The following is a 19,783-nucleotide window of genomic DNA, read 5'->3' as shown; positions in this document are numbered from 1 at the left end:
AGTTTTTTTATTTATTCACTATATATCTATGAACTCATTTCGTTGTCATTAGGGGTATATGGTGAATTTGTGTAATAATTCAAGGATATATGGTAAATTTTAAAAAAATTCAGAGGTATATGGTGAATAATAAAAAATGTGTAAATTGAGATGAAGAAAGTGTAAAATTACTGAGAGAAAAAGGATAAAAATACCGAATTTCCCAAATAGTCTTACCCAAAAGCCCAATGTATCTAGGAAATCACAACTAGTTCATATACAAATAAAACTTGATCATTTTGCTTGATAAAAATCTTTCCACTTCCAATAACCCTTAGAGATTCTTGATTCTCATCTTTAAGACTCTCAAAGTTGACATGGTATTCTTTTTTATTTTGGACATTGCCTTGGATGATGTTATGCATTGTCGACTTCTGACTTGCTTAATAGGTTTATGTAAAGAGGCCAAGGGTAATTTTGTTCATTATCCCGCTAAATTATTACTCCGTAGTTTCGTGCAATATTAAACACTTGCGGTTAAAGTTGTATCTTAATGCCAATAAAAAAAAAAGACTTGCATGGACCTGGTCCACAATAATATTATTATGGACCCGAAATTTATACACACGCAACTGACATTATATTAAACATAGTGACCCTTATTTTTAACATAGTAACTTTTATTAAAACTTGTATAATTTTAATATTATTCTGAACTTGAATACGACGTTATGACCCTAATTTTTAACATAGTGACCTTTAATTTTCATATTGACCATTATATAAAATATTTCATTAAAAAATTTAACCTCTTATAGACTATATAATACCAAAATGACTTTTATTTCAACATAATGACCTTATTTTTATTATAGTGACTTTTTTTTTTTTTTTTTTAATTTAATTAAACAACCACAGTTTCTCTAATATTTAGTGGTTCACAATAAATTAATGTGAATCAGTTTCATTTAAGAATTTGTATCAATTTCTATTTCCCTAAGTCCTAGAATGGCAATAAACTTGATCTTCTATTTTATACAATGTACCATATATATTAGGTAAGTAAATCATCCAAAGCAAGGAAATAATCACCCTATTTATAAGATACACAATTAACCTAGCTATCAAATAATACCATTATTACTGACTTAAAAGAAAAGATTTTCTCAATTAATTAAAATTGGAAAAACACCCAAAAAGATCACTATCCTACCTAAACTGTAAGATTACTTACAGACCCCAAATATTATCTCCAAAAATTATCAATTTCCTTTACCCTAATCACCCCTTTCAATTGTATAGCACAGCCCCAAAACTTAAGAACATCCCAAAAACCAATAATAACAAAAAAAAAGATTGAATCTTTACTATTATTTGTCCCTGCTTTTTTAAATAAAAAACAATGGCAATTGTTTCTGAATTAAACGGAAACCAAAACCCGGGTTTGGATGATGGCAGTGTAACTGATGCAAAGAGCAAAAGACACCCAAGATGGACTAGGCAAGAAACTCTTACACTCATTCAGGCTAAGGAAATCACTGAAAACTCCCCTCACAAAGGCAGAAAGATCAGTTCTGCATTACTAGTTAATGCAGGTGCAGGTGCAGGAGCAGGAGCAGGATCATCATCATCGTCGCCGTCGTTGTTGTTTGATAACACGGAGCCGAAGTGGGTAATGATATCATGTTACTGTAAGCAGCAAGGTGTGAAGAGGGGTCCTGCACAATGCAAGAAGAGGTGGAGTAATCTGATAGGAGATTTCAGGAAGGTGAAAAATTGGGAGTCTAAGATGGTAAATAAGGCTGACTCTTTTTTGGAATATGAGAAATGATCTTAGAAAAGAGAAGAAGCTGCCTGTTACGTTCGATGTCGAAGTGTTTAAGGTTTTGGAAGGAAGGGAGACTGGTGCTGCTGGTGCTGTTTCGCCGTTGCCTTTACAGGCGGTTCCTGCTGCTGCTGCTGTATCTGATGATGCTGAGTTTGGTTCCGAGGAGGGTGGCGACGATGACGAGGTTGATGAGGAGGATGAGAAAATGCAGGATGGTGCAGAGGTTTTGTCTGAAATCAAGAATAAAGTGCAGGAGACTCTGGCAATAACAGGGAAGTTGGATGATGTTAAGTCTGCTGACAATGTGACTGAGGAACCTGTTAAGAATTTCTGCATTCAAGAACCGATTTCAGGTATTTTAAAAACCAAAAACATACAATTATTGTTTTTCTTGACGTTTGAATTTCTTGATTTTGTGCAACATAATATAAAATTGGCCATAAGACCATTGTATGTACATTGTACTTCGTATAAGTTTTTTGAGTTTATCGCCCTTGCATTTCAACCCTTCTTTACGTCGTAAAAAGATATTGAAACATATAAAATGCCCTTTGATATCGAACAGAACCGGGATATCAGACGCCATATAAAATGGTTACAATGCCACACCTGAGTTTGTTGATTGAAAACATATAAAATTATTGTTCAGTGTTGATTGAATTGATGGGTCATATTGTCTTAAGACACTCTTGGTATTGGATGACAATATTGTGTTGCACCTTTAGTTCAGTCTTAAAGAGTTGTTTTCTTTTTTGCCATCTAGTGTTTTTGTATTGAAATTCAGTTTGTTTCTATGACATACATTTCTGATTGTAATTTCTTTGGGAGCAGAAGAGCAGCATCATCAAGCATTCCAGAAAAAGAACAAAAGCTCGAATCAAGGTACGAGAATGAAACACTCTATACACATTAGCTTAACCAAACCCAATAGTTCACTTGTTGCATTTTATAAATATCTATGAATTTACCCTAATCTTCGACTTAGGAATCCAAACCAAGACCAAATATTAGTATGCATATGCATCATCGGGTTATCAGTCTATTGATTTCTCTGAATTCTCTACAAAACAAGCTAAACTAAATGAAATTTACTATTATCTCAGGCATTCTTCATTCTGTAATTGTTAGATAATCTGATGTCTCTTCACACTAACAGATACTTCAAAAAGAATCAAGGCCAAACTTCTCTAACGAGGATTCACAAGGAAAGGGCAAAAGACAGCGATTATCTACAGATGAATGTAAAGCAAACTGCTCGGAAGAACAACTCTTAAAGGTGTTGGAGGAAAACAACAGATTGTTGAATGCACAACTCGAAAGTCATAACAAAAACTGTCAACTAGAGAGAGAACAGAGGAAACAGAACTACAATGAATTGATGTCTACACTTAGCAAGCTTACTGATGTCCTGTCTAAGATTGCTGAGAAGCTGTGACCTGAGAATTCGAGACCTTTACCATGTAAAAGATGTCCACACCTCATAGTACCTTCAGACCTTCGTCATGCATGACACAATTACTTATTATCTTTGAATTGCAAATTTTCATTTAAACATTTTGTACTTCTGATTTGTTTCACCCAAGTCCCTTTTATTTAGGTATACTAAAAACAAGGGGCAAAAATCCAGGAATCATTCTTTATTTTACACACTGGATATGGCAATGGCGATTTAAAATGCATATATCAGAAGTTCAAAGCACAGGATATACATTGAATGATTGAATAAACGATATAGATACTGGAATAATTGCATACTTTGCTAAAAGACCCCTGCTGTCAAACATGGGGTGCGTGTCCAAGTGTCAATCTCTGCTATTCAATACATAAATTCATATTTTGATCTGCAATTCATATTTATACCCAAGGTGGCTAGTCAAAAAATCACACGTGATGTCTCAAACAAGATGAAGAGGAAGCAATGAAATTATGTTGATCATAAGAAAAATGGGGTGATTTATTTTTTTCCCAATTATCAAGGTCAACAAAAGTACAGGTTAAACATAAGGTGATATAAGTCAATTCTCTTAAAATTCTTCACCTCAAATTTTGGCACCATAAGAATGAAATACTCTCGGAGACGGTTGAGTTTTCTCCAGGTTACAATTTTGGTTTCACCCAAGTCGAGTTTCGCCATTCCATTAGGGAGGCCATCATATCTTTGGAGTATGCCTTTTACCTCCTTATATTCTGTCACAATTATGGTTCAATCATTTGATTTCTTCACATTCTACACTGCAATTGAATCATGCCTAGACATCTCTAATTGCTCAAAGGCACAGAACAAAACTTGCTCTAACTCCTCTTAAGGCACAGATACATAGGGTCATAGAGGCAGAAGACAAATTATAGAATGCAGAACTGTACTCAACAGGCACAACAACATCTGTCAACAGTATCAACTGGACATTGAACAGAAGAAGAAAAACAACAATGCATTGACGAATATACTCAGCAAGCTTACTGATGTCCTAACTAAAACTGCGGAGACACCAGTTCTTCGTTTTTGTAACCATTACCATGTAAAGACAATCACACTGCCTTCAACATATCATTGTTCGGCTTTTACCCAACATAACAGGCATATCTTTTTCTCTGAACTGGAAGTTAACATTGAAACATTTTGTATATTGATTTGCTGCACATATGTCACTATTTATTAAGGTACAATGTTTTGTTTATGGTACATAGATCCAGAGGATAGTCATAGCAGCATTTACAATTGGCCATTACAGTTGAATATCATCACTTCAAAGCACATAATATACACTGTATGTATGAGATAGATAGTAATTCAATTTTTTTTGGTCCAAAGTAAAGCATCAAGCGTCTATTAACTCATTCATGTTAGCACACGAATACTTGAGGTGAACAAAGAGTTCGAGTGTTCGACTACTTCAAAAAATGTACATCACACATGCTGTCCAGAACACATTGGACGCAAGAAGTAAAAAAAATATCTGCCGTCATAAGAAAAATGAGCTGATTATTTTCATTATCATGGACAACAAAAGCCTCCCATACAAAATTGGAACTTCTGTTCTTTGTCTAATTAAAGTTAGAGTTGCCTATACTTGACGAATACAGAAATTTTATAATAACACAGAATATTAAGATACACTTAAATCACAGGACTTTAAATAAGACTAACCCAAAAAAATAATCTACAGGTTGAGAATGTGAACAAATCAAAACATGGATCTAACCTCTGAATTTATTTATGCAGGTACTGCCTCGACAATTTTGGCGAAGTAGAATTGTGTGGTAGTTAATCCTCTCTTTCTAATCTTCCACCCAGCCTTCTGCAACGCCCTTTCTACATCAGCCTCTGCATGCAAATATGCCCTTGTGGCTTTTGAAGGCCCTGGAAATAGCTCTCCTATTCTCTTCAATAGAGAATAAAAAAAATGTCTTGGGTGCAAAACTTAGTATTAATCGATTCTCAGCCAATGAAGCAAGGTGGCCAATCATTGCATCTGCTTTATCTTGGGGGTAATGAATAAGAACGTCAAGGCAAACAACTGTATCATACTTCCCATCCAAGCTCTCCAAATCCTTCACCTCGAATTTTTGGCATCACAATATTTGATGAGGGACTAGTATCGGTAATTTGAAGCTCCTCTTTTGCCTGCGTGTATAGAACAGGTTCAACATATCAAATGAAAGCAATTTACAATTTAATTAACAGAAGAGAGTGCTGATTAAGAGTTTACGATTACTAAAACTATAAAATGGATCATATTGTCATACAGTCTGACAACTTGGGTGTCTACTGTAACATAGATGCCACCATATAAACCAGCTTATAAAACTAAACCATGAAAGTTGGTTAATAAAATTAAACCATGAAAGTCAGTTGTATTTTTCTAATTCAAACGCTGCTCCTTGAACTAACTTTACCAAGAAGGTTGTACTGCGCTCATGCATTGAGTTCAGTTATTTATGCCATTCTTTGTGAGTTATAAAATATGTGAATGTCATTATAACTTTTAGGTTCATAAAAGAAAACAAAGTTACTCTTTCTAGAATGGTCTAATCATGAATCTACTGCATTTCTCTTTGCTGAAAGAGCTATAGTTTATAGAAACGGAAACTTCTGTTTGATCCTGCTCAAAGTCTATGAAATTATAAACATCGAAGACCATACCAACACCTCTGCTGCTCGAAATTCGAACATGAGAGCACTCATTGCCACTTAATGCTAAAGCATTTCAAACAGATTTTTTCTAATGACACACTGATGTACTATTGCTTGTTTATATAACATATTTGCAGTGCTTAAGGGTACCATCGGTTTGGTTCAAAATGAATGCAAGAAGTACAAATTTGTAAACAAGTGGCCTTTATCTTGATTTCTAAGACTGGTGCAAAGATCTCTTATAATGTTAAAGTAGCACAGAGTTATTGAATATCAGGATTAAAGCCAATTGGAAACAATCTTTCTAATGCCACAAGCCACAGGGTAAGTCCGCGTACATCTGATTGAGTTGATGTTGATATTAATGTAATCGTTAGGGAAAAGTAAGGGAATCCCACACTCCCAAGCACGAGCAGATGGTAGGCTCAATTCGTGAGTTCCCCATCATCTTCACCAAGCTAGCTCACAATATACATTTATATTACTACTGTAATTCAAACTAAAAACATAATAATTTATATTGAAATAGCTAAGAGTAACTAACAATCATCTAAGACTAATCTACAATTCTACTACAACAATAAAATGTGCCTTACTTAAAGTCCTAGACAATTAAATTGAGACAGTACCATTATAATACCTTACCTTCACAATATCAACATTTTATATACGTACATATATGACTGTATGAACGTGTCAATTATTAACGTGACAATTAAATTGAGACAATAACACGATAAGATGAGTAGTACCTTAGCCTGGCTTCCTGAACCATAGCAGCAGAAATATCACTAGCACAAACAAGAGCACCTTCCTTAGCCAAAGGAATAGACAAAGACCCAGTCCCACACCCAGCATCACAAACCGAAACACCACTAAGCGACCCATCCTCCTTCAACATCATCACAACACTCTCAACAGTTTTAGCATGTCCAATCCGAATATCCAATTGAACCTTATTAACATCATCAGTCTCCCCGTAAATCTTCTTCCATCTCTGAAACCCTGTACCGTTAAAGTATTCTCTAACAACCTCCTTGTCGCTCCGCCAACGACCTCGGCCTGCTGCTGACGCCGCTTCTCGGGGTCTGTTAGCGAGAGCAATGCTGCTAGTGCTGCGATTGATGCGGCGAGTGATCCGCCACCGATTACGGCGAGTGTTGTTGGGTTGGAGTCGATGTCGGTGATGGTGGAGAGGAGGGGTGGGAGAGCGGAGAGGGGTGGTGGGGTGAGTCTGCGTTTGTGGGGGTGGAGAGAGAATGTGGTGGTGGGGTTGTTGCGAGTGAGGTGGTTCAGGGAAAGGGTGGTGGTGGTTGCTAAGGATGCCATTGGAGAAAGGAGGAGTGAACTAGTGAAGTGGGTGTTTGAAATTGAACCAAGTAATGTTTGAGTGAGTGATGTAAATGTAATCTTGGTGAGGATAGATAGTGGGTTTGATTTCTGATTTTTGTGGGGTCTACTTTTTGATTATGTGGCTACCCAATGTCTCTTCCTTTGTTTTGGCTTCCCATTTGTTTTTTAAATTTTTTTTAATTAGTTCTAAGTTTTCATTGATGATCAAGTTATTTGCTTGATTTTGTTAGTTTTGACTTGATTAGTTTGATAACTAGCTTGATTTGTAAAAAAGAAGAAAAAAAAAGGCTTGATTTCTTAGTATAATCAATCCAATGATGATGAATTTGAATTGATTAGTGATTCATTTACATATTGTTCTTATTAATTTGTTAGTTTGATTTTATTTTAACAAACCTAGCTAAATATAGTTACAACATAACAACTTAAAAGTGATGCGGATTGACTTGCTAATTTTGGTGTTACAATGGAGCCAAAGTTTATTTTGAGGTCACTTCGAATCTTGGTGACGTTTTATAGAAGGATTTATGCGGCCTAGTGTAGCTTGGACTAGGATGGTTTCAGATCGAACTATTTACTCAAAGGGGTTTAGTTAGTAGCTTCTATTTTTGTTGTTTTTCTTTTTAGTTTTGCTTTGTTTTCTTTTGGGGCTTGCTACTTGGGTGCACAAAAAAAAAAGCACTTTAAGTGATAAGAATGCTAACTATATTTGACTATGCAAAAATTATCATATGTAACTAACTACGACTAGGATAATTATTTACAATTGTTTTACTTTTTTTTGAAACATACAGTTGTTTTTACTTTAATATCTAATTCTAGTGCTTAGCAAGTTGACTAAATGTTTAGACTGTCAAATCTTGTTCTACAATTAAATCAGAAAACAACAAAAGATCTAAATAAAGCAATAAAGTAAATTAACATACTAAAACTTCCTTCCAAACTTAGATCAATATGGATAAATGCTTCAAACTAGAGAAGCAATGCATACAAATTACGAAGTATCAAATCCTTTATAAAATTGGGCAATCATTAAGCGTAAAAGGAAAAAAAAAATCAGAAATCTAAATTTAATAAACAATCAGGGGAGATTAGTAATTAATATATATACCTCAATTTATGCAAGCACTGATAATTGAAGAGAAAAGAACATCAATTTGCTCCATGAACCGCTATCAATTTACTTATTTTAAAGTATTATACCTGTAGTAGTTACTACATACAAAAAATTTGCTAACATTGCTCAAATACCATGGGTAGGGATCGATCTTAAACATGGCTTGAATATAGATACACAAGCTACATCATCACAATCTTTAATGTCACCAATTTTCTCCAAGAAGTCAATAGTGTAATTATATGCATAAATGGTAGTCGAGTTGACAAGGAGGAAGATAATGGGAGCATCACGAAGGCAAGGGAGTGGCACCACACTATGACCGGCATCAAAAGCTTTGGCTAGGTGTTTTTGAGCATTCGTCTTGATGAAAGGCAATATACTTAACTCCAAGGTATTGGTAATCACAAGCTTGCGAATCCATGCCAGGTTACTGATGTTGCACCAGGTCTTCGAATTTCTTTATCAGATCTCCAAATGCAGAGTGTACCAATATCATAATAAGATAGATGGAGTGTACTGTCACATACCATTAATTTTGTGCTCAAATGTTTCCCATCCAAAAGCTTTGGCAAGGGTATTATACGATATGTTTTCGGTTGATTAGTTTTAGGCCCAGAGATCATAAATCCTACACCATGGTTGCTGTTTGTCAATAAATATATACATATGCTGAATTCCATAAAAATGACAGCACCCTAGTTATCTGTAAGCAACTTATGAGCAGCATCATCAAAGTCATACCCTTCCAACCCAAATCCAACCCAAGTACCATCTTCCGAATAGTATACCTCATACTTGTGGTACTCAAGGCTAAATCTCACAACAATAAATGACAAACAAGATTCCTAGATGGAAGTTGAATAATGGCACCCGCCCGACTACAATCGGTTTCTGGACCATATAGCAACACAATAGGTGACTTGGGCACAACATAGACTTGGTTAGTGGCAACATTGTGTACCTCATAAGTACCATCATATAATCCCAAGAGTAACAACCCGAGGTAGAAAGTGAAGAAACTACCCTGCCTGTTGGGATTCAAGGGATTAATCTTGTATAAAGGTCCCAAATCGAACGATAAGTTAGTCAATAACCCCTTATCATACCCACTATTAATAGCATCAACATACCCATCAATGGCACAACTTTTTGGTATGTTGATAAACTTCTTAGTTTTAAAACAAAAATAACCCACCAAATCTTGTGTGTTAGTGGCAAGCCTTAAAAACAAACCACAATTAGGAACTTTAAATTTCTTCCTAAAATTATAGACAATATACCTCCATTTCTTGCACACAACAGTACACATCGCAAGAGGCTTGATTGGCAGTCTAGATAGAATCTCAAGCCACATCTCAAGAGGTAAATGTACGCGCTTAAAACGCCTCCTACGCTTACCATGTTTGTTTTCCATCGTCACCTATCTACCACAATTAACAATTAACCATCAATAAAAAATTACTCTTTACCAAATACTACCTCAAATACAGGTCATGTGCAACGATTTGACATAAAGCACAAAGGGAAAATGTCTAATCATTGCCCTTGCCCATAACCTGTAACGGAGGGAGTAACATATTCAAAAGTGAGTAAACAAAATTATCACGAGTATTAACTATCACGTAATAAAAATTTACTCTTTAACTGCTTTTATTTTTTTATTCAAACTAAAGCAATACGAGTACTAATTTGATGATTACTTTTCATAAACTTAGTATGTAGAACCAATATTTGAGATTTTCTATTAGCAACCAAATATGATTCAATTATCTGGAAAAATCACATAATTTTAGGAATATGAAATTCAATTATCAAATTAGGCTCATAAATTTCTTTGCTAGCAACATAATCGGTGGTTATGATCCTTCATAATCTTAGTAATAGAATTAATAATTGAGAATTTCGAACCCTAAACTTATTGCATTGACAATTAAATTCAATTAGATGAAAGATGAACCCAGATTGTGAAATTGATATGATGAATACTAAAAGAAACAACAACTTACCTCATAAATGGAGAACGTGGAGTGCAATGAAGATGAATTGATGAGTGCGCTTCAATGGAGATGTTAAGTGCATTTCATCAGGTTTTTTTCTCCTTATTTATTCACAACATTTCAATGGGCCATTAATAAAAGCCCTAACCTGTCCATTCATAAATGGGTCAGATCTGTCCAATAAGTAAGTGGCTTGGGTCTTTTTATGGTTAATTATTACAGTATTACTCTATCTGTTTTTAAATATAAATACTTGCTTTATTTTTCCAAGCCATATGCGGAGTTTTAAGAAAAATTAGAAAGTGCAATAATTTTGAGTAATAGATACATCGTATTATGTAAATGGAACACGTCCTTGGGTTATAGGAAAAATGATTAATAGCACTCTTTTTTTTTAAAACAACGAATGATAGCACTTTTGTAGTACTCAATTAATAACATTTTTACTTCAAAAATTGAATAATTGCCTTTTAATTTAAATTTTAAAATAACAAAGCAAAAAAAAAAAAATAGGTTGTGTTGAGATTTGATCTCACGTCTTCCTCTAAATGCATTAGCTCCTTACGTCTTACTCTATAAAAACAAGCCTATAGGATTAAGTCATTTTGTTCTTAACTCCTTCCCTTTTGGCTTTTGCTCACACATCTATGGCTATCACTCGCCTTTGTTAATTATTTTTGTGTTCTTATGTCATACATTCCTAAATAACTATCATGATTTTTGTAATGGTCATATCATCTTCATTATCATCCAACTAATTAAAATGCTTATATAAATCTAAGTTTTAATTTGAGATAAAATATTATAACTAGCTTAATACGCTAAAATTTACATAAGCTTACTAGTCGATTTACGATGACATCCAAAACAACAAAATATGGTATTTGTCTATTGAATATCAACACTCATAGTCCGTCCCTAAATTTACTTTAATTTTCATCTTCTAATTTTACATTTTTTTTCAATCCTTGTTCACATTCTCTTGTACAAATGTTGCATCTACTTAACTTTTTAAACTTCTATCATTTTCTACGGATCTCTCTTTTAAATTCTACCAAGTTAGGTCCCGTGCCACGCATGGTAATATTCAATAAATTAAAATTGAATGGAACAACAAAAATGGTAAAAAAAAAATTAAAATAAAAATAAAATCAAACTAAGCTAAGAATAATCAACATTTGTTGTTCTTGGCAAGCATTATTGAAGTATCCGTAGTTAGTTATAGAGTATTAATTGATAAAAATTCTAATCATAATCATTCAAGGAAATAACAAAAGTATCATTTGTTGATATGATATTCGCATTTTATTGTTGAAACTTGTAGCTTTGTATAACATAATTTTAAAAAACAAGAGAAATATATACGGAATATAATCATATTGTAATAACCGTACTAAATACATAATGTCTTTCATAAAAAAAAAAAAAATCCTCCATATGTCACAAATAAGGTAAGATTTTTTTTTTTTTTACCTAAGTTTATGGTTGTCAATATGTCTTTTTGGAAATATACATCAAATCTTCAATTATGCTTTGTAAGTAATTACGAGTACTACTTTATATATATATATATATATATATATATTTCTTAAAAATCTGATGAGGGTATTGTTGTCCAAAAAAGTAGTCCAACTATAGAAAGATTCTCTAATAGGAGGAATATATGGGACACCCAAAATGATATATTGCCTGTAAATATGGGACGAAGGGAGCAGCATTTTTTCAATTCGGTTCACTTTCTTTTTCTCATTCCTTATACTCGTCCTTTACTGTTTTACATAAATATTTCATTAAGCAATTCTTTAAATATGGTCTTCCAAATGTTATTCTTTTTTCACTTGAATAACTCTTCTTATCACTTGTAGCTTCTATAACATAACATCTCGAATTGGTGTTAAACAATCAGGGGTCGTTTGGTTCACCCGGGGTAAACGGAATGGAATGAACAAAGGGAATGGAAGAGAATGGAATAAAAATACCCAATATTCTCTATGTTGTTTGTTTTAGAAATAAAGGGAAACAATCCCATCACCCCACCACCCCACAACCACCACCCCACCACCCCACAACCACCACACAACCACCTAATTTATTCACTTTCCACTTTTTGTAGCCACCATCCGTCCACCAAGCCACCATCCGTACCTTTGCCGCCCTTCGCCGGCCCCGGGCATGCAGCTCCCTCTTCCCCGAAAATCAACCCCGAAAACCCTAGAAACTAACCCAGCCCTTAGAAATCCCTCTCTCTTCAGTTTCGAGGGTGGGGGAGGGTTGGACGGCGGTTTTGCGAGGAAAGGGAGGGATTTCTAGGGGCTAAGTTAGTGTTTGCGTGAGGAGAAGGGAGTTTTACGGGGAGGGGGAGAGGCGGCAAGGGTTGTTGGGGACGCGACGAAGGTCGTTGGAGAGGCGACGAAGCAATGGGTAGTGCGGTGGTTGGGTTTCTCGGTAGTGTGTGGAGGTAGGAAGGTGGTGGTGTGGTGGTGTGGTGGTGGCTAGGGAATGGGAATGAAAAAGTCTAGAGGGTGGGGAATGAACTTAGAGGGATTTAGGGTAATGAAGAGGGGAAAGGGAATGAAAGAAAGTGCTAAACAGACATCAACAAAGGGAATCGGGCCAGTTGATTCTCATTCCCTTTCATGATTACCCCCAACCAAACGGCCCCTCAATTATTTTATTTTTCACCTACACTTGAATAACTCTTCTTATCACCATAATCATTAACTACTATACCACCCCATAGTTTGCATATTTCCAGTTAGTTAGTAGCCTACCTGATTTGGCTCACACATATATCGCTATCACTCGCCTTTATTACTACCTCCAGTTCAATTTACTCGCAACAAAGGGGTAATATTTGTGAGTTTGTTGCGAGTAAATTGAACCAGAGGTAGTATTTTGTGTTCTTAGCACTATAAAGAGAGATTTTTGCACATTGCATAGAGTCAAACGAAAAGATACATTTGAATTTTAAAAATTACTATTTCTAGATTGTAGAATGAAGGAGGGTAGAGAAAGTAAGAGGATGAAATTTGGACTAAGGCCTTGTTTAGTTCACCTTTAAAAATAAATTCAGATCAGAAAAATAAGTTCATATCAAATCATCGTTTTATCAACAGTTTTTTATCGCTAAATATCTTTAATTTCGTGATTAAAAAAATTCTAAAAATCCCATATTAATAAAATACATATTATTACGAATCTAACAAGACTTGATATATTTTTTTCCGTATATATTATCGTATATTTAAGGTCAAAGCTTGGTCAAATCTGACATTCATATCAGATCAGATCAGATCAAATAAGCAAATATAAGGCGAACTAAACAGGGCCTAAATCTAGTACCAAATTGAATAATGACAATAGCAAAAGTTTCAATATTAAGGGACAGATGGAGTAATATTTACTGTGTCAAATATAAAAATAACAAACCCTAATATTTACAACAACAATTATTAACTAAAGCAAGATTTATTTATTTTTTTAATTTATTTTTTAATTTTTTTTTAACTTGTACCCAGCTGTTTGATAAAGTGCCTAGCAGCAGTTCTGTAACTCTACCATGCCTATGAATGTAAGCTCCAAAGTCACCAACTCACCACCATCAAAATACTCCAATACCAAGAATATCCTCTCCTCTGTCGATAAAATCCATCAGAAAACAAAAATTACAATATACGGTGTAAGAAAATAAACTATTAATCTGTAAAAATTAAAAGAATGAATAATAATCAAATAATCTCAATCTCAGCTCAATGGCTTCAAAAAGGTGAATTATATATTGAGATGAGTAATAATTCTAAAAATGAGAAACACCTAATACAAAAATCACAAACATTGCCATACGTCCATACCTTGAATGTACTTTGTGTACGAAGAATCGTAGCAATATTCTGCATTACTCGTTGCATGTTCAAACGGATTTGGGATATTTGAAAAGTACCATTAGAATTTCCTAGCTTGTCTAACCACTCAATAGTCTTCTCTCCAGCATTCTTAAATAATTGTTTCTGCTTCTCTACTACGAAATACAAAATTATGAGTATGCTGGCGACACTGCACTGATTTTGTAAACATTACAATTGACAAATTTGTACAGGAAGCCATCTAGCAGCGATACTGCACCAGTAAATCAAGTAGGTTAAGTTTCTAATACTTAGCACATCACAGTCAGACATCCCTATATCAAAGACGCTCAGTTTTCCTATCAGCTCAAGACTAAAGAACATTGGATACAATTCTGAATCGATTCCAATATCTTCAGCTTGTAGAAATCAACCCACACTGAACACATGCACAAAATTAGATACAGGTTAATGAACTATATATAGTGAGCTGTAATGAGATACTGAGATAGATTTTACAATGCTTGCTACCAGCTTGACTGAAGATGCATATTTGATTTTAGCTTACCATACTTTGAGTAGGTTCATTGTACAGCCTGGGCCTGCAGTGCTACCATTTTATCAGGTTTAAACTCACGCCTTATTCACTATGACTAATGTTTGTAGAGTTTCCTTCCCTTTCAACAGCAATAGAACTTCCTTTTTTAGAAAAAGGAGATTAATATAAACAAATTAAATATATGTTACCTGATATAAAGAGCTGGATCACACAAGAACCATCTACAATCCTCCTTACCATTAAAAAAAGGCGAAAATGAAAAAGATATTTTGACTGACTGTTCTGAATTACATCAAAATAAAGATAGAATGTCAAGCTTTCAAGTGGCCTGATTAACTATAAAGAGCTAAACTAAGCTAACACAATAATTTCATATTACAAATGCTTCTCTTTGCCTACTCTTTTTTATTTCTAGTATTTCTGATTCTCATTTACCTCTATTAACCGACTATCCTCCTCCTCATAATACTATTAGCATCAGTAAATTACATTACCTATAATGCCCTTCCCCTTAGGCAAATTCCAAATAGAATAGTGGGAGATTTCCTGATATAAAATTTCAAATAACTTTGGGGTAGGAGCCCATCACTAAAACTAATTGATATGACTCAGGTTAGTCAGAGTCATTAATCTAGGCAAAAGATCAAGAGTAGCAATTGAAGTCATCCAAGCTATTCCAGGTAGCTCTACTGTTTTAATATATCAGATCATATTTACTCTACTCGAACAAGAACAATTAGATGGATTTCCATATGATTTCCCTAGGTGGGCATGCTAAAGATTTGGAATCTAATGTGTCCATTATAAGAAAATTAGCCTTGTATCCCTTTTATTACAGCTTTGCTTACCCACCTCTCTCTCGCATTATAAACTTCCAAACCCTGCATCTCTAAATCTATAGTTTCCTACTTTCCACCTTCCCCGAGCCAATAAACATTATACTCTTTCTCATTCCCTCTTTTTACTCCTCCAAATCCTACACTCCTTTTCCTTCTCTTCTCTTGATAATGTTTGTATACGCTTGGGTGCAAGGTGCATCGAAAGAGTATTTCAGCTAACCTAATCTAATTTCACATCTTTTAGGCAATTTTTATATAAAAGGTTTTCCTTCTCTCTAACCTCTCCCTTAAGCTAAACTAATCTAATTTCACATCTTTTAGGCAATTTTTTTTACTTACATGACTGGCAGCATCATTGAAATCAAGTTATGGCCCAGAACTTAAGCTATGAATTGAATTTCCAGCAGCCGCAACCAAATAATTCATATTACAAAGGCTTTCCTTCTCTCTTCTGTTATTGGTAGTTCTTAGCCTTCTAGCAGCAAAAACAACTAAATAATTACAAAATGAAAACGACATTTAAAGAAAAGAAATTAAATTACAAAGTAAAAATGCTAGGATTACAATTGAATCACACAAGAAAACAAAGCTAAGGACATAAGTTCTACAATGTAAAGCGATGAGATAATTCATACATTACAACAAATAATTTCTTTTTAAAAAAAGTACTTCGTATATTTTCTGAAGTTACTTACAAATTTGAGAAAGGTCATAAATCTTAACACTTCAGCATTTTAGTAAAAACAGAAAAAAAATCCTCAAAATATATAAATAAACATATAAGCTGGCTAAACTTAAAAATAAAAAAGTACTCGTGAAATTTAACTCATGCATTGCATAAAAGAAAACAGATAGTGCACTATCCTTATTTAATTTATTTTTTTTTAACACGAATATAGTGTACTATCAAAAACAAAGAAACTACCTCAAAGATACATGAAAGGTATGGTAATACTTATGCTGCTGCCGCGCCGCCTTTGGTATTGCTCTATAACATGCCACTTTGCAGCACGTACAATATCTTCAATCTGGAGTATCCAATCAGTAAAGCACCAAAAGATCGTCAAAAATCAGAGCTAAATAACTACCCTTAGATATCAACCAAGGAACACAAGTAATATTTTTGAAATTACAAACAAATATTCCTAAAATCTGAAAGCAATATGCATTAACACAACATGATACACAGTAAAAACAAACTGTGGTAGAGCCATTCTCTCAAGAATGGGTGCATAAGGCATTGGTACGTCGGCCCCAGCAATCCTCACAATAGGTGCATCAAGATATTCAAAGCTATCCTCAATAATAGATGTACTGTCAAGAACATCAGAGTATGTGAACAGGTGTAGCAAATCATGCAACTCAAGGAGATCAAGAGAAACAGAAAACTCACATCAGCCTTAATAAATTCAGGTAAGCTGACACACTTGTTTCTGTAGTTCTGCTCTTACAGTCTTATTCAGCATCAGTATTATTGATTGATCTTAGAAAATTTTAAGTCGGTCAGAAAAATTTGCAATGTGGTGTTATAGTAGAGTCAAGCAGACAGCAGGCGTTTTGTCTCGGCATTTGAATAAAATTTTCTCCAACTATTTCTCATATAAATGAGCAGAAGATGTTGAGCATCCACAATTACACGGCTGGAAGTGCCTAAGTCATCAGTGATATGTGCCAACAGACTTAAAAGTTCTGACTAAAACCTTGACATGCGCAATATCCCATATAACTTTTATCCACTTTCATCTTGAACATATGAATTAAACCATCATTCTTAGGATATGTGCCTCTCAAATATTGGGTTTTATTGCTCACATTATATCATTCTGACTACAAGGAATTTACATCCCTAAGGTAACTTCATAGTTCTGTAGCATATAGCTAAAATATTCTATTATACTAATGCAGCTTTCTGTCTTGTCGTTTAAGACAAACCGAGTCTCTTGATTATATTGCTACAGAAAACCACATAATGCAAAGAAGGTGCACCAAGGAAGCTAAACCAATAATACATAATTTAAAACCAATAATACAGAATTTAAAAACCGTACGATTCCACGGAATATAGATTCAGCCCTTGATAGCCTTCAAAAGCTGAGTTTGTGGCAATTTCATATGAATGCTAGATTCTGACCTTGAATCCTTGATAATCTCCACAAGTTGATCCACTGCATTCTCACCAAGTCACCAGGGAACAATGGCAAGTTATGAGACAAGGATTAAGAAAGTAAGGATCAACGAAAAGAGGATTATGGAATGCAAGCAGCAGCAAGTATACAATTCATAATTACAGTTTTTTTTTGCTAATTTAAGTTAATAAATCAGCAAATAAAATTGAACTAAAAATTGATTTGCCTAGCACTATTGATTTGGAGACAGCAATGACAAAAACCTACGAAGATAAATAGTAAATGTAACCACAGAGGTATTGTGACCATCAATGGATCTCTCCTTGATCGCATTCTTAATCAAAGAGACCACCTCCGACATCAATTCAACAACAAATTTCTTCAGGCTAGAATTGGTTGGGAATTAGTTCTTGAACTGGTTGAAATAAACTGTGATAATTTAATCACTGCAAAAATTTGGGAAATGGACTATTTCAATCATGATACCCGTGATAAATTATTCGGCATGTGTACAGTCTACAAAGATTTTCAAAATTAAATTATTTATTTCTAATTGCCAGAAATATTATAAATTCGGTACGAAAGTGTACATAAATGATAAATTGGGGTTTAAATCATTTGATGATAAAATGACTAAATGCTGTAGATTACTTGTCACTTACTCTCTATCAATTTTTTTTTCATCAGATGAGTTAGCAGGTCATAATTACCACAACACAAACCAACCAAAGACATCAATAAAACTGACTCCGTATAACACTTGAAAAACTGTCACATTGTAATTTTCCCAGTGGACAATGAGGATGAATAGATGAATACTTAGGTAGCAGGAGGCATTGGAGTAGATTGTGCCACAACCAAAACTTCAGCATTCAAACAGACAATTGCATACATCAACCAAAGCTAGAGCATCCCAAAACACACAGTAATTCACAGTAACTCATTAGATAATTGTCACTCCATCCGGCTGGTTTTAGATTCGTTTTAAACAACCTATCATTATTTACTTATATTGATATTGACATTTAACAACCACAATAATAAATGTTTTATAATAAATCTGAATTATGATATTGCAAAAGACAATAATAAATTGAAGAATAAAAAAATCAGAACAGGAAGAAAATGCTTAATTGAAAAAAGAATTCATATTTGTACCATAGTAAAGACTCCGTAAGAGATGTAAGCTTGACGCCATTGCTTCTTGACAGGATAAGAGACACAAAGCGAAAGTCAACCTCTTTGGTCCAGCCATAAGCTCCAGAAAGTTCCCCTAACAGAACGATTCAATAATTTTCCCTTTCCTTACACCCTTCAATTTAGGGCCTGAGTCAGTTATCAAGTAGTTTAAAGTCAAATTTTGTAACGCAGCGTATTTTTATTATTTTAGATCACTAAACAACACAGATTATTGATTGTAAATTATTGTCCATGAACTGATCAGATTAATAACATTGTTCCAAAAAAAAAATTTTAAAAAAAAAAATTCTAGCAATTTACCAGCAGTTATCTGTAGCTTTCTTATATACTTGAAGGCTCGTAGTTGAGGTTGGGGCATGTAAGACTTGCTGCAGAAAACATGATGCTCACGCTGAGCGATGCCACAAGAACAGGACCTCCAAGATCACATGCTTTGCCTTGTTGAAAAATCTTCAAAAATAAGTTATCAATGGGAACATCATCAAATTCAAGAATAACTGCACTGAGTAACTAGTGACATAGACAACAAGACAAGAAACAGGCAATGATGAAGAACTTTGGTATACATTTGTTTATCACTCTCACTTTAAGCAATTCTACTCCAACTGGATATGTGTCTAGACTCGATAATTAGTTTATTTTTAAAATTTCTAGATTATTCGTTTCTTTTATTGTTAACCTGTTAGCTGTTAGAGGTTTGATGGCTTGGATGGGTGAGTCTATTTCTGATGATTATTGGAGATAATGGCCTTGCAATAATAACTGAGAGACAACACTTGCTTATGATAATAAAGAATTATCTGTA

At 34.2% G+C, this 19,783-nt stretch overlaps 1 protein-coding gene, 1 long non-coding RNA gene and 1 pseudogene across 4 annotated transcripts; 1 reads left to right on the top strand and 2 right to left on the bottom strand.

Moving 5' to 3' along the window:
• The first annotated feature begins 1,381 nt into the window (after positions 1-1,381).
• Positions 1,382-3,242, top strand: LOC110695376 (trihelix transcription factor ASR3-like). The gene is made up of 3 exons (XM_021872615.1): positions 1,382-1,716; positions 1,817-2,126; positions 2,964-3,242. The coding sequence occupies exons 1-3, from the start codon at positions 1,382-1,384 to the stop codon at positions 3,240-3,242; spliced, it is 924 nt and encodes a 307-aa protein (XP_021728307.1).
• A 1,531-nt stretch (positions 3,243-4,773) lies between these two features.
• On the bottom strand, positions 4,774-7,587 carry LOC110695378 (annotated as a pseudogene).
• Positions 7,588-13,763: 6,176 nt separating this feature from the next.
• LOC110695377 lies at positions 13,764-19,653 on the bottom strand. 3 transcript variants are annotated; one of them, XR_002506044.1, is made up of 6 exons: positions 19,279-19,653; positions 18,937-19,090; positions 17,701-17,817; positions 16,578-16,680; positions 14,264-14,430; positions 13,764-14,047 (listed from the first exon to the last, which is right to left on the bottom strand). It is a non-coding gene; the product is annotated as an uncharacterized LOC110695377 (long non-coding RNA). The 3 variants fall into 3 exon arrangements; XR_002506042.1 differs by having other exon boundaries at positions 18,937-19,104; positions 19,279-19,652; XR_002506043.1 differs by having other exon boundaries at positions 14,264-14,427; positions 18,937-19,104; positions 19,279-19,652.
• Positions 19,654-19,783: the final 130 nt, after the last annotated feature.

Source organism: Chenopodium quinoa, unplaced genomic scaffold (genome assembly GCF_001683475.1).
Source record: "Chenopodium quinoa cultivar QQ74 unplaced genomic scaffold, ASM168347v1, whole genome shotgun sequence".
In the NCBI taxonomy this organism is placed as follows: Eukaryota; Viridiplantae; Streptophyta; class Magnoliopsida; order Caryophyllales; family Amaranthaceae; genus Chenopodium; species Chenopodium quinoa.
This window is presented reverse-complemented; position numbering and strand designations above follow the sequence as displayed.

Bases quoted from the DNA above. Each gene is read 5' to 3' on its own strand.
- LOC110695376 (XM_021872615.1), top strand. From the start codon at position 1,382: ATGGCAATTGTTTCTGAATTAAACGGAAACCAAAACCCGGGTTTGGAT. The intron at 1,717-1,816 runs GTGGAGTAATCT...AAATGATCTTAG, and splicing joins CCTGCACAATGCAAGAAGAG to AAAAGAGAAGAAGCTGCCTG. The intron at 2,127-2,963 runs GTTAAGAATTTC...TCACACTAACAG, and splicing joins ACAATGTGACTGAGGAACCT to ATACTTCAAAAAGAATCAAG.